The following is a 13,338-nucleotide window of genomic DNA, read 5'->3' on the forward strand; positions in this document are numbered from 1 at the left end:
TCGAGGATAATACGATTAATATATAATAATTTATTTCGCACGCGCGATTTACTAATTTTTAATATTTACAAATATTTTTCTCTCTTCTCTGAAATAGAAAATATAAAATACACACTGATAAAAATCAATTCTACAATATTATGCATTTATAATCTCTAGCATAATTATTCTCTAGATGAGGTACCTTTTGAACTGAAAAGATCTACGTTATCGATATAGAGTTCTTTATGGAAATAGATCAAAAATTCCAAAAAATGAGTATGAATATAGATGGCACTTTGTATACAGAGTAATTAGATCCGAATCTGTCTATTCTTATTATGTCTGTGGTTTAACCAAAAATTGGCCTATTGTCACATAGCCCTAAATTAGTTAAGAAAAAATTCATTGCTATTTAGTATTCGATATTTAATAGCAGGTAATAGCAAATACCTGTTGCGTTAAGAGCGTCTGAGTATGTCATATAGCGAGGAGCATATTAAAAACAAAGTGACTGAGGGATTGAAAGCTTCACATGTGGTACGTAAACCAACGATTCTTTCGTCACATTCTTTTTACCCCTTTTCTACATTGTGCCACGTATGATGACGTGTCGTTTTGCCAGGAACCGTTCTCGAAATTCTTGCCAATTAGTTTTGCGATTCGAGGATAAATTTCGGAGCGATAAACTTACTTTGGGGCCTCGCACAAGGGAGAATGCAGGGAAAACTGCAGCTCGCCTTGATCTCCTGCTTTGCCGTTCTTTTGAGATGCTGCGTCACTCATCATTCGCACAGCGGAGAGGGCAAGCCTCCTATGTACGGAGATTATGAAGCGCAGCGACACTGGCAAGAAATCACATTGAATCTACCCTTTGATAAGTGGTATATCAATACCACAGATAATGATCTACAATATTGGGGTTTAGATTATCCACCTTTAACGGCATATCACAGTCTTTTATTAGGTCACATTGCGAATAGAATAGATCCGTCTTTTGTAAAACTGCAGGAATCCAGAGGACTTGAAACTGTAGAGCATAAACACTTCATGAGACTGACCGTTCTAATTGCAGACATTTTAATTTATATACCAGCAATTATATATTTTGTAATCAATTTGCGTTTATCGGACAGTTGTCAATTTAATGAGTCCAATATATTCAAGTTTAAAAAAAGAGACGCCGTCCTCTTGACAGCGCTGATTTATCCAGGGTTGATATTAATAGATCATGGACATTTTCAATACAATTGCGTGTCGCTGGGTTTCTTCATCGCCGCTGCAGCTGCTATAATGCAAGATTCGGCCATCCTTAGCTCCATTCTGTTTGTTTTAGCGTTGAACTATAAACAAATGGAGTTGTATCACGCTTTACCGTTTTTCTTTTATATACTTGGGAATCATATATCCAATAAGACAAAATCTTGGCTTTTTTGTATTCGCATGTTAACATGCATCTCTTTTGTGGTACTATTAACGTTTTACGTTATTTGGATACCATTTTTCAAGAGTAGAGATTTATTTTTCAGTACGGTGCTTAGATTATTCCCGTTTTCCAGGGGTGTATTTGAAGATAAAGTTGCCAACATGTGGTGCACAATCAATGTTTTTTGTAAATTACGACAGATTTTTACGAACGCGCAATTAGCCAAGATTTGTTTAACGGTAACAACATGTGCAATTCTACCGAGTTGCATCAATTTATATTTTTTACCTACGAAAGATACATTTATACTTTCTCTAATAAATTCTGCCATAGCGTTCTTCCTTTTCTCATTTCAAGTTCACGAAAAGTCCATTCTTTTAGTTGCCGTACCGGTTTTATTGCATTTTCATAATGATCCTCTTCCTTGTTTTTGGTTCTTGATTATTTCACATTTTAGTATGCTACCATTATTTATAAAAGATGAGCTATACCTTGCTTATCTTGCCACAATAGTTTTTTATTTTTGTTTTGTTTCTTGGATATGGTCTGACGTATTTCACAACAACAAAACAAAGAGTTCGTTAAATAAGAGTACATCAAGATCAAAGAATAGAATACAACAATATAAGAAAAATAAATTTTTTTCAAATTTGCCAAGCTATAATAAAAAATCATGGCTCTTTATTGCATTCTATGGATCTATTTTAGGTGTGTTACTTCTCTCTATTGTCAGCAAATTTGTAAAACCCCCTGAAAAATATCCTGATTTATTTTCTCTCTTGGTATCAATTTATTCATGTGGACATTTCCTAGTTTTTTTTGTATATTTCAATTATGTCCAACTATTTGTCCTAAGGAAAGAGATTCTGGTGAGTAAAGTTAAGTCACATTGATGCAGTTATTGAAAAAAAAAATGTGTATAAATTATTATAAATAATAAATAAAAAAATATATATATATATTACCGCATCTTGTTATACTACCAGAAACATATTATTTTTAGTTCGCTACATATATTTCAATACTCCAAACAAGATAAGGATCTACCTTTGAACCTTGCTTTAAAACCTCTTTTAATTTGCGTTTAAAATCAGTATGATATTTCCATAGTAAGTTTTAGTAATATGAAAGAACTACTTTAGATCAGTTATATGCCTCTATAATAAATATATAAAATATAAGTTCTATTCTACCGAGTTGCATCAATTTATATTTTTTACCTACGAAAGATACATTTATACTTTCTCTAATAAATTCTGCCATAGCGTTCTTCCTTTTCTCATTTCAAGTTCACGAAAAGTCCATTCTTTTAGTTGCCGTACCGGTTTTATTGCATTTTCATAATGATCCTCTTCCTTGTTTTTGGTTCTTGATTATTTCACATTTTAGTATGCTACCATTATTTATAAAAGATGAGCTATACCTTGCTTATCTTGCCACAATAGTTTTTTATTTTTGTTTTGTTTCTTGGATATGGTCTGACGTATTTCACAACAACAAAACAAAGAGTTCGTTAAATAAGAGTACATCAAGATCAAAGAATAGAATACAACAATATAAGAAAAATAAATTTTTTTCAAATTTGCCAAGCTATAATAAAAAATCGTGGCTCTTTATTACATTCTATGGATCTATTTTAGGTGTGTTACTTCTCTCTATTGTCAGCAAATTTGTAAAACCCCCTGAAAAATATCCTGATTTATTTTCTCTCTTGGTATCAATTTATTCATGTGGACATTTCCTAGTTTTTTTTGTATATTTCAATTATGTCCAACTATTTGTCCTAAGGAAAGAGATTCTGGTGAGTAAAGTTAAGTCACATTGATGCAGTTATTGAAAAAAAAAAATGTGTATAAATTATTATAAATAATAAATAAAAAAATATATATATATATTACCGCATCTTGTTATACTACCAGAAACATATTATTTTTAGTTCGCTACATATATTTCAATACTCCAAACAAGATAAGGATCTACCTTTGAACCTTGCTTTAAAACCTCTTTTAATTTGCGTTTAAAATCAGTATGATATTTCCATAGTAAGTTTTAGTAATATGAAAGAACTACTTTAGATCAGTTATGCCTCTATAAAATAAATATATAAAATATAAGTTCTATTTTTCTTTTATTTTATAATCATCATCTTGAGACTTAAGTCGAACGCTTTATATCGCGATATAAGAATGTTTGTAATTACATTTAAGTGTTCTGACTATGTGTGATATATAATACAATTCATTAGAAACAGATAATCTTAATATCATCTATATTGAATTGATGCTATGAAAAAATGTTTTGCAGAATTTTGTTCTATGTATTATTTATTAATTATTAATTATATTAACAGAGAAAAAATAAACATCAAGGCAAACAATGATGTAACAAAAAGATTTGTTCGATAAAATTTTGTTAATGCACCTTTTGTAGTATTAATTTAATAGAACGTAGCAAGATAATTTGTTCAACAAATTATTCTGTATAAATCAATGATACGGAATATGAAATCGTAAATATATTTCATACGGCAGATAAATTGTTACTTACCCGTTTTTAGTAGCTCTGCAAAGATATATTGTTCCCAGTACATTGTTTGTTACAGGAGGTGGTAGATGAATCTGACGGTTGTGGTGCCAAATTCTCGGTAGTTGTGGTCTCTAATCTATTCCAAGGAAAGCCCACCCTGCAACGTCACAGGTAATATTGTCATTTTCACAGATTATAACAATATAAGATTTCAATACATATCTTTTCATTGAAACATATTAATACATTATGATATAAATATCAATTATATCAATTTCAATAATGGAGTACGTATAATTCACACAGGCTTGTATATGGAGTCTTGGAAGAAGAACTGAAGACAATTCATGCTATTTCAGTAACCACATTAACACCAGAGCAATGGGAAAAAACGAGAACTTGACTTGAATCTTATTAAATTTCTTTCGTATGGATAGGAAACTGATAATAGTTACTTTTGTCACAACTGTTTTGTGTATGTTAGCTGCTTCTAATACTTTATATAACTGAAAGACTATAATGCGAATATTATCCAAATGATTTTCTCTACATTAAACAAATACATTCCTTGTAGTTCTATCGTAGTATATCTCTATGTGTGAGAACTATAGCACAAATCCCTAATTTTTTTCTATATCAATCATTCTATTCAATATTACATAAATTTTTTAGATAATAAGAATTTTTATTCATATAAAGAATGATTCAGTTCCACATATCCGCACCAGGCAAGGTGATTTTGCATGGAGAACATGCGGTGGTATATGGAAAAACAGCTCTTGCGGCTAGCTTAAATTTACGTACTAAACTCAGATTCGAGGAACAAAATTGGGATCATATTCAAATAAATTTTCCCAATATCCATATGTCCTTAGATATACCTTTAGATATACTTTTAGAGTACTTCGAACCTTCTTATCCGTTTAACGAAAATACTAATCGATTGCTTGATCAAGTCGAACAATTTGTTAAAATAAAAAATGGTTTTTCTGGCAAGTACACCGGTATAAATGAACAAGTGTTAAGCTTACAAGCGGTACTTTACTTGCTCGTTTATATCGCCTACGAGGAACAGATGCAAATTAAACCTTTCTCCGTGAATTTATCTACGGAATTAAAAATCAACGCGGGTTTGGGCAGTTCGGCATCGTTTGCGGTATGTCTTGCAGCGTGCTTTCTTCACTGGGCACGTCGACAAAAGGGTGATGTTCATGATACATTCAACGAAAACGATCTCGAAAAGATCTCAAAATATGCTCTGAGCTGCGAGCGAATTATGCACGGTTCTCCATCTGGGATCGACAATAGCGTGTGCACATACGGCTCGATAATAGAATTTCGACGAGGAGAGCCGGTGAATGTGTTATCTAATATGCCAAGCCTGGATGTTCTGCTAGTCGGCTCGAATGTCAGTCGGAATACGAAAAATCTAGTAGAGCGAGTGGCAGAGACGAGACGATCTTATCCCGCAATTATCGATTCGATCTTCGACAGCATAGACGCTGTATCAAAGGCGGCTATTCAGGTGCTCGGTGAAATACACGACGTTCAGACAACTAACGATGCGGATCTTCTGCAATCACGATACAAAAAATTATTTGTAAGTCTCACATTCTCTCTGCGAACTTCAATATTATTTCGTTACATATTCCAATGTAGTTGTGCATTTTTTTCCTGTATAAAAGATTCATGTACATAATTATCCGCTGAAAGTTAGTCATTCCACATTTAGTCGTACGTTTTGCAGGCTCTCATCCATACGAACCAAGGATTACTTAGTGCATTAGATGTATCACATTCAAAATTGGATTTGATTTGCAAAATAGCACGGGATCATGCATTCGCGGGGAAACTCACAGGCGCTGGTGGAGGTGGATACGCATATGTTTTGCTACAGCCGGATATTGAAGACGCACGCATCACGGTTCTCTCTCATCTATTAGAATGTGCAGATTGTTCTGTCGTAAGAACCAAGTTGGGTTACAATGGAGTGACAATTGACTATGCCTAATACAATTATTATAATGGGATAGGATTAGTAATAGAATCATCAACATATATGAACAGATATTAAGATTACAACTTAATTATAATGGTGTTATAAATGGAAGGACAAAAAAAGAATAGAGAATTTTACATACGAACTCTATACATTAGATAATAAAGCATGTATCTATTAAATAAATATACAAATTGTTACATCGTAGATGGGAAGATAACTATGAAATTTTCTTTCGCGCTGATATAATATATAACAATATCAGATATGTCTATGTATAACTTGTAAATTACTGTCATTGATTCGCACGATATATAAGAACCGGCTCGAGAGGAAAAAAGTGTGTTCTTCGTTTATATTTTGACTTAGAGAAATAGAATCTTGTCCAACTTCATAAAAAAAATAATAAATAGAAGCATAAATATCATCCTGCAGATCCCGTATTTTCCTCTCGAGCCAACTCTAGAGGTCTATTTTAATTATATTAAAATTGCAATAATTAACAATGCGAATAAAACTTTTATAAAAAACAACAAAGATAACTGCTTATTTTGTACCTCAAAATGATATCAGAATAGTTTTGATCTAATATATGAGTATTGTGCTTAATGACATATCTCATTGTATATTATATATATATAAATAATAATCAGTATCAACTTATATTTATATATCAATCTCGTAAATTATTATACATTCGTACTGTGAAACTATAATGTGCATCAACAAAGTTGAGGCGCACCATAATAATTGTTAAATTATTTACGCTTAAATAGAACAAAATCATTTTGTAATGTTCGCGACTAGTTTGTAGTATCAAAATATACATATAAATTATATCTGTTTATATTAAGACTTGATGATAATTAATCGTACCTCTTTTAGAATTCTATTGATAATTAAAAAAAGATTTTTGATCCAACACATAATACATTATCTTTTCCTACAAAAAGATATTTGCGTTAATGTTTAAGCGAGTCATGCATTTTATACAGTAAATGTACTTACACTAATGTAAGCAAAAAATATAAATTAATTTTCAGAATACTATAAGTCACGCCGCTATCTTTATCTTTATTAGATTATAACTATTGTTTTATTGATGATGCAAATTGCCGTTTGTTACAAGATGATCTGTATCGGAAATACTGTCACCATTTGGATCCTCTATATTATGCGCTACATTAGGTACCAGTTGTTTCTCTTCCGACTTCACTTCAGCTATCCATTCGTTTATCTCATGAGTATACATCTTTCTTTGTAGAACATCTCGCGTTCGCGGTCGCGAACCGATGAACAGGGTGCTCCCTCCAACGACTAAAGAGTTGCGCAGATTTTCCAGAATTTGAAAATCTTCAATTATGCATTGCAATTCGTTCCACTTTAATTCCACTTCCTCATGGAGCATCTTTTCTTCTAAAGATCGAGATATGCAAGAATACTTGTTATATAAAAGTTATAAAATTTTTAGAAATAAAGAGAGAAAGAATCGTTTATTGCTAAAATATTTACCGTCGTGTTTTGAAGTCGATTTTTTATATTGTATCCTAAATCGAAAAGCTTCTAAGAAACTGGATACTACGATAGTCAATACGATCATTGTTACCAAATAAAATATCATAAAGTATATCCTTGTGTACATGCCCGCGGTAAACGCGTATGCATTCATTTGTATAAACCAATTATTAACAACTGTTAATTCGAAGAGTGTCATGCCGCTCGCTAGGAGATTGTCGAAAGTATTGAGATAGTAGTATCCCAGTGCTGTGCTACCATTGACGGAATACTCGTAAAAATCTTCGACGGTTGTATTCCTGTCAAGAACATTTATGAAAATCAATAAAAATTAAAAAAAGAAAATTGAGAGAAAAATACATATTCGCTTTTTTTAATTATTGTAATTAATTTGGCACTAACTTGCAGCAATTTCGCATATCGTATCCGGCGAACAATTCCATCCCGATAATCGCGAAGAAGTAGTACAAGACCAGCATAACGATCGCCGTCGAACACATCTGGGGAGATAAAATCACGAGGGTGCCGAAAACGTCTCGATAGCGCTTCTTTATCTTGAACAATCTCAATGTTCTGAGTGGCCGGAACATAACCAGGAATGTAGCCAAGGGAAATAAAATAAGAGCGCACGCGGCGACAAGAGTCATTATCGATGTTCCCAAGTCAAAGAGATTCCATCCTGAGCTCAGGTAACATCTAATACCGAGAGCTAATACCTTCGCCAATGCTTCGGCCACAAAAACTGTAAATTTATTTATGCGTTTCTTTTCTTTCATGATATATATTTATGCATTTTTATGTTTTTTAAGATTTTTTTTACTTACGTCCGCCAAATAATAGAGTATCCCAACACGCAGCGAATCCATGTGCCGATTCCTCAAGACTGCTACTCGGTTCTATGATTCTTATTATCATGGCGATACAATTGCCAGTAATAATAACACCTGCAAAATTATACAAACTGTGAGAAATGAGGTTTTCTCGCGAATGTCAATCATTTGCACAAGTGTCATTTACTTACACACCAACATTTCGAAATATGGCCATTTGATAACAGTGTGGGCGCCTGTGCACAACATCTGCAGAGGCCACCATGTCGTGGTTCGATACCATGGTATGTTAGAGTATTGTAAGTCCCACTGAAGTGTCGCGGCGTCGTAAATCGACAAGAATTCCTCGCAATTTAAAGCGGCGCTCCCCGATGCATTCATATGGCAAAACATTAAAACAACGTCTCGTATGGCTATAAAATGCATAAAATATTGTAATTGCAGGTATAGACATTATTTGATTGAAGAATGTAGATTTGCTTTTGCTTTCTAAGTATTTATTATATGACTTGAAATTTGAAGAAAAATGCTAAGAAAAATAGTAATAATAATCTTGAATACTTACATTTGTTTGGAGCGTAATACCGCATTAAACCTTCGAACTGACGGAATCGCATTTTGTCGGGGTTCTGTTTGGAAACTAGTAGCTTAAAAGCGTGCTGACATGCTTTCCTCTTATGCAGAAACAGTTTCTTAAACTTGTCGCGTTCGCGAGACGTGAACGTTTCGTTTACCACCGCCAACATTAAATTCATCATTACGTATAGCATGGTACATAAATAAGATACAAAGTATATCGCGTACCATTTATTTTGCGAATACGACGGCATCATTACATCCGGAAAACTACAAGTTGCATAAAGAGTAAATTGTATTGTTTTAAATTAATTACATTGAATTATATCGTCTACTCACTTAGCAGTGGTAAGAAGGACAAACAGACTGACGAAGCTATCTTGCAATGTGAAAAAATTCCTGTTCATTTCACTGAACATGTAATAGCCTAATACGGTATATATAATAATCAAGAAAAAAAGAAGTCCCAACATATCTAAGATAGGTGGTAATGTGAGAAGTATCTGCCTTATAAATCTCCTTACACCTCCGCAATATTTTGTATCTATTAAAAAGATAGGTCTCAGAGCGCGCGTTACGCGGAAATGCGAGGATTGCCGTACCAGGATTGTCATAGCTTCGAGAAACATAATAACTAACGTGATAAACTGAAACAGAAATTAATTTATGATATTGACAGAAAGTCAATAACCTGGGTTAACGATGCATCGATAGTTTTTTTTTTCTTCATAAGAATCGTATGTCATCTCGTTTCATTTGAATTTCATGAAGAGTATTGCGATGTGTCTGACATTGTACTTGTAACTCAATAACTCCTTATGTAAGTAAATTAAAATGTCATTATATTCGTGTTGTAGTATTCATTACTCATCTGGGCGACGCGGCTGTTGATCATTAATGAATGCATGACTACTGTCTGATACTCTTATATCATTACATATTAATTCACAAGTGTATAAACAGCTATTTAGATAATCTGATTATACAAATATTCTGTTTTCTTATCGTATTTTTTGTAATATTTTTTATGTAAATATGTCAAACTATTGCTGCATTCTCACAGATGTATAGATTTCAAGTAATGTTTCTTACTTTCAGCATTGTACGTTTATGTTTTAACATAGGGGCCCAGCCAGTCCATCTCAGCTTTAAAGCTAATTCCACACCAATACTAGATAATCTGATTATACAAATATTCTGTTTTCTTATCGTAGTTTTTGTAATATTTTTTATGTAAATATGTCAAACTATTGCTGCATTCTCACAGATGTATAGATTTCAAGTAATGTTTCTTACTTTCAGCATTGTACGTTTATGTTTTAACATAGGGGCCCAGCCAGTCCATCTCAGCTTTAAAGCTAATTCCACACCAATAGTAATTAAAGCAAGTAATTCTACTGAACCATGTACCCACACTGGTACCTGAAACAAAGCATATAAATGAGAAATATTGATAGAAAAGAATCACATATTTGATTTATTTGTCTGTGACATACTTTGAATAGTGGGAGAGATGGTTCTTCTACAAATGCAAGAGATAGCAGGATTAACGAAGTCATCAAATCCAATCCATTATAACAACTGTTATGGACTAAGAGATATGCTGGCAAATCCTCAGGATGTTTCGGATGAGAATCAAATTTCTCATTATTTCTACCTTCCTAAAAAAGTATTTATACGTTGCTCATAATGATTAGATACTACAATTTAACATAATTTAAGGTCTCTCATATAGACATATAATTAAGAACAATAAGCTATGTATCTTTGTATTATACAACATATATTATGTATATATATAATGCTATATACATGCTATAGAGTAGGCATCCTTGAGAAAAATAATTGGTCACTCAATTGTTTGCTCATACATATATAAGCATGTTGCTTATATACATTGTGTTATTAACAAATTGCTATTGAGATATGTATGTATAATCGATACACAATTACCTCTAAAAATATTGCAGCTTCATGATAATTCATTTCCCAATGCATGTCCACATCAAGAGTTGCATCGCATGGAGTAAATACTATATTCTCAGTCATACTTCCAGCCCCTGTTTCACCCGCTTCGTATTTACTATTCATCTGATTAGCAGTATTAGCATTGTCAAATGAAAACCTCACATGACTTTCCGAAGAAGGTGAAGACAACATAGAGCCATATTCTGTAAGAGATAAAATTTTACAGATCGTCTCAATGTGACAAGCTTATAGCATACCTTTACAAGGAAGCTCCATAAGTTTCTCAATATAAATCAATATTTTTACAAGTTAATAAAAATTTGGAATATTTATTGAAGAAATAATTGTTAAGACTATATTTGTTATCAGCGAAGAGCCAAAAATTTCGACAACTAAAGTCATAACTTGTCACAAGTCATGTTTATCTTGTCAAAGAAATATTATCATTGAAAAGTAAATATTTTTCCTGTCACAAGTACATATTCAACGTTGCAGCCATTTCGTAATGACATTATCTAGATGAATTTAGGACATTAAAGATTAGAAGCTGACTCACGTCGACTGGAGCCATTGGAAATCTCTTGATCGAGTGGCAGACCCGTCTCATTGTTAAATCGCTGATAATCGGCGGCCTGTTCTCCAGACCGCGACGAAGACATTGGAGCGCGCGTCGCGTTGCACAGCTGACGCGCACTGCACTAACGGCACCGTACTTCCTTTCCTGTCAGCGCGTCACGGTTGACAGATCCTGGTCGACCTTGGCGGATTCAACGAGCCGGCAAACTCTGACGACTCCACTGAGACGACGACAGACTCCAACTGGATGACGCGACGCGCGCGGAAATGTATATAGGCATGTGTGCGAACATATGATATAGATATTCCATGTTCCTGCTGCTATTACTAAAACGCATCGATATCGACGATCCGCTTGACATTATTATGAGAATGTGTAACTGTTCTCTCTTGCTCTGCGTATGATTAAACGAGACAGATGTATGTAAATATGCGCGGGTTGATATGGCGAATGAGAGAAAGGAACAAAGCATGGAAAGTGCAACGCGCATGCGAAAACCCCACTGCTGACTTTCAAAGTTCACGCCGTGATACATATATATGTGATAGCAATTAATAAAATATTAAAAGCCACTACGACTCTAATCAAGAAATATTTCTATCGTTTTAATTATGAATGATTGCTCCGTGAAAGATCACGCATAAGTCTTATGAATAGCACGTGATAACAAAGTTCATTGTCCTTTACCATATATGTAATGAGTAATGAGAAATGCGAGTTTTTGTATTCGATAAACGGACGTTGTCGCATTTCTCGCGGCATTTACGTAAGATAATGTAATTCATGCTCACTCAGCTGGCTTCATGTGATCGTACATACGTAATCATAATATGTATGCACTCGACTGATTCTTATCAACCATGCTGAATAATAAGAAATCTTAGGCGAGACAATAAAAATTATAATTATGCTTATCAAAAAATAATTATTACTAATTATATTCCTTTAAATTCAAATTTATACGAGCATTATAAATAGGGGTAATTTAATAAATAATAATTGATACATCAACTGCTCCGGGAACTCCGACCAACTGCAAAAAAATAACAAGTGTTATATACGTTCTCTAGTATATAAATAATGATTTTTTTCCACAAATACATTCATTATTTCTTTTAGTTGGTTCTTTCTGCCGATGATTCATGTAACTTTCTAAATTCAACAGATTGCACATAGCTTTCTAAATATTATACGAGCGAATTATTATATTTTGTACATGTTTGAAATCTCGTGTACATCACGCGAAATCAGTGGCAGCCACGCCATTGGTGAAAAATCTCTTCTTCTTTTTATGTCACAACAAATTAATACAATCCTTTATCCTAAATAGCATATAAATTTCTATCGAAATTTCGGGGATTGCTTTTCACGTTGCATTCGTCACAAATCGTCAAATTGAAAGTATTATATATAGGTCCATATTTTTGTCACGTGCTCATACAAGGTTTCACTGATGAAATACTCTGAACGATACGATTGAATTATTCTTCTTATCAGTTAATGAGTTCCGTTTTTCTCGCCGTGCACAATCTAGTCGAATATTTCTCGCTTATCACAACCGTCGTTCGCCTCTTCGATCTGCTGTCTGCTCAAGATGATATGCTCGAGGTGACGAATTAACTCGCATCCTACGAATTCACATTGATCGTTATCTTTATTTATTATTAGAGTGTTGCATTGTTAATCGGCCAAAAACTGGTCGATTACATAACATCTCTTTGAGACGAGAGTTTGTCTCTGAGCAGTTAATGCCAGTAAAAAAATAGATCATTATCACAACTGTTATGCTCATATTTTTCTCTATAAAGGGAAGATTTTTAAATGATGTAAAAAGCATTATATAACGCAATTTCGATATTTGTAGGTGCGCAAAATGTGTTCGGACCGAGACGATCCGGCTTGATCTGCGCAGTTTGAATATTCAAGGCGACGTCCGTCGTGT

General features: G+C 33.4%; 5 protein-coding genes across 10 annotated transcripts in view; 3 read left to right on the forward strand and 2 right to left on the reverse strand.

The window, feature by feature from the left end:
- Nucleotides 1-22: 22 nt before the first annotated feature.
- LOC115237522 (bolA-like protein 2) lies at nucleotides 23-4,505 on the forward strand. Of its 4 annotated transcripts, XM_029810617.1 has the most exons (4): nucleotides 129-519; nucleotides 605-797; nucleotides 4,008-4,102; nucleotides 4,238-4,505. In XM_029810617.1, the coding sequence occupies exons 1-4, from the start codon at nucleotides 515-517 to the stop codon at nucleotides 4,332-4,334; spliced, it is 390 nt and encodes a 129-aa protein (XP_029666477.1). In that variant the 5' UTR covers nucleotides 129-514; the 3' UTR covers nucleotides 4,335-4,505. The 4 variants fall into 4 exon arrangements, with proteins under 4 accessions (XP_029666476.1, XP_029666475.1, XP_029666477.1 ...); XM_029810616.1 differs by lacking the exons at nucleotides 4,008-4,102; nucleotides 4,238-4,505 and adding an exon at nucleotides 2,635-3,287 and having other exon boundaries at nucleotides 23-519; nucleotides 605-1,702; XM_029810618.1 differs by lacking the exon at nucleotides 605-797 and having other exon boundaries at nucleotides 166-519.
- A 90-nt stretch (nucleotides 4,506-4,595) lies between these two features.
- LOC115237523 (mevalonate kinase) lies at nucleotides 4,596-6,077 on the forward strand. The gene is made up of 2 exons (XM_029810619.1): nucleotides 4,596-5,531; nucleotides 5,679-6,077. The coding sequence occupies exons 1-2, from the start codon at nucleotides 4,632-4,634 to the stop codon at nucleotides 5,940-5,942; spliced, it is 1,164 nt and encodes a 387-aa protein (XP_029666479.1). The 5' UTR covers nucleotides 4,596-4,631; the 3' UTR covers nucleotides 5,943-6,077.
- An 8-nt stretch (nucleotides 6,078-6,085) lies between these two features.
- LOC115237518 (two pore calcium channel protein 1-like) lies at nucleotides 6,086-11,696 on the reverse strand. 2 transcript variants are annotated; one of them, XM_029810606.1, is made up of 12 exons: nucleotides 11,376-11,696; nucleotides 10,805-11,022; nucleotides 10,348-10,512; nucleotides 10,222-10,273; nucleotides 9,944-10,017; nucleotides 9,191-9,498; nucleotides 8,841-9,121; nucleotides 8,467-8,688; nucleotides 8,270-8,389; nucleotides 7,848-8,187; nucleotides 7,443-7,744; nucleotides 7,015-7,346 (listed from the first exon to the last, which is right to left on the reverse strand). In XM_029810606.1, the coding sequence occupies exons 1-12, from the start codon at nucleotides 11,476-11,478 to the stop codon at nucleotides 7,027-7,029; spliced, it is 2,505 nt and encodes an 834-aa protein (XP_029666466.1). In that variant the 5' UTR covers nucleotides 11,479-11,696; the 3' UTR covers nucleotides 7,015-7,026. The 2 variants fall into 2 exon arrangements, with proteins under 2 accessions (XP_029666467.1, XP_029666466.1); XM_029810607.1 differs by lacking the exon at nucleotides 9,944-10,017 and having other exon boundaries at nucleotides 6,086-7,346; nucleotides 10,148-10,273; nucleotides 11,376-11,661.
- Nucleotides 11,697-12,874: 1,178 nt separating this feature from the next.
- Nucleotides 12,875-13,338, forward strand: part of LOC115237527 (soluble lamin-associated protein of 75 kDa-like) — a 1,497-nt gene continuing 1,033 nt past the window's right edge. Inside the window, exons 1-2 of the mRNA XM_029810624.1 lie at nucleotides 12,875-13,004; nucleotides 13,261-13,334. Coding sequence (XP_029666484.1) covers nucleotides 12,991-13,004; nucleotides 13,261-13,334 — 88 coding nt within the window. The 5' untranslated portion in view covers nucleotides 12,875-12,990. The remainder of the gene's footprint in view (nucleotides 13,005-13,260; nucleotides 13,335-13,338) is intronic.
- The window catches only part of LOC115237516 (AP-3 complex subunit beta-1), an 8,129-nt gene continuing 7,682 nt past the window's right edge, over nucleotides 12,892-13,338 (reverse strand). Inside the window, exon 11 of one of the 2 annotated variants that reach the window (XM_029810599.1) lies at nucleotides 12,892-13,024. Coding sequence is in view for 1 of the 2 variants with exons in the window: in XM_029810604.1 (XP_029666464.1) it covers nucleotides 12,949-13,024 (76 nt within the window). In the remaining variant the exon portion in view is untranslated. The remainder of the gene's footprint in view (nucleotides 13,025-13,338) is intronic. The other variant, XM_029810604.1, reaches the window with a different exon arrangement.

This window comes from Formica exsecta, unplaced genomic scaffold (assembly GCF_003651465.1).
Source record: "Formica exsecta isolate Colony F162 unplaced genomic scaffold, ASM365146v1 scaffold3, whole genome shotgun sequence".
Taxonomy (NCBI): Eukaryota; Metazoa; Arthropoda; class Insecta; order Hymenoptera; family Formicidae; genus Formica; species Formica exsecta.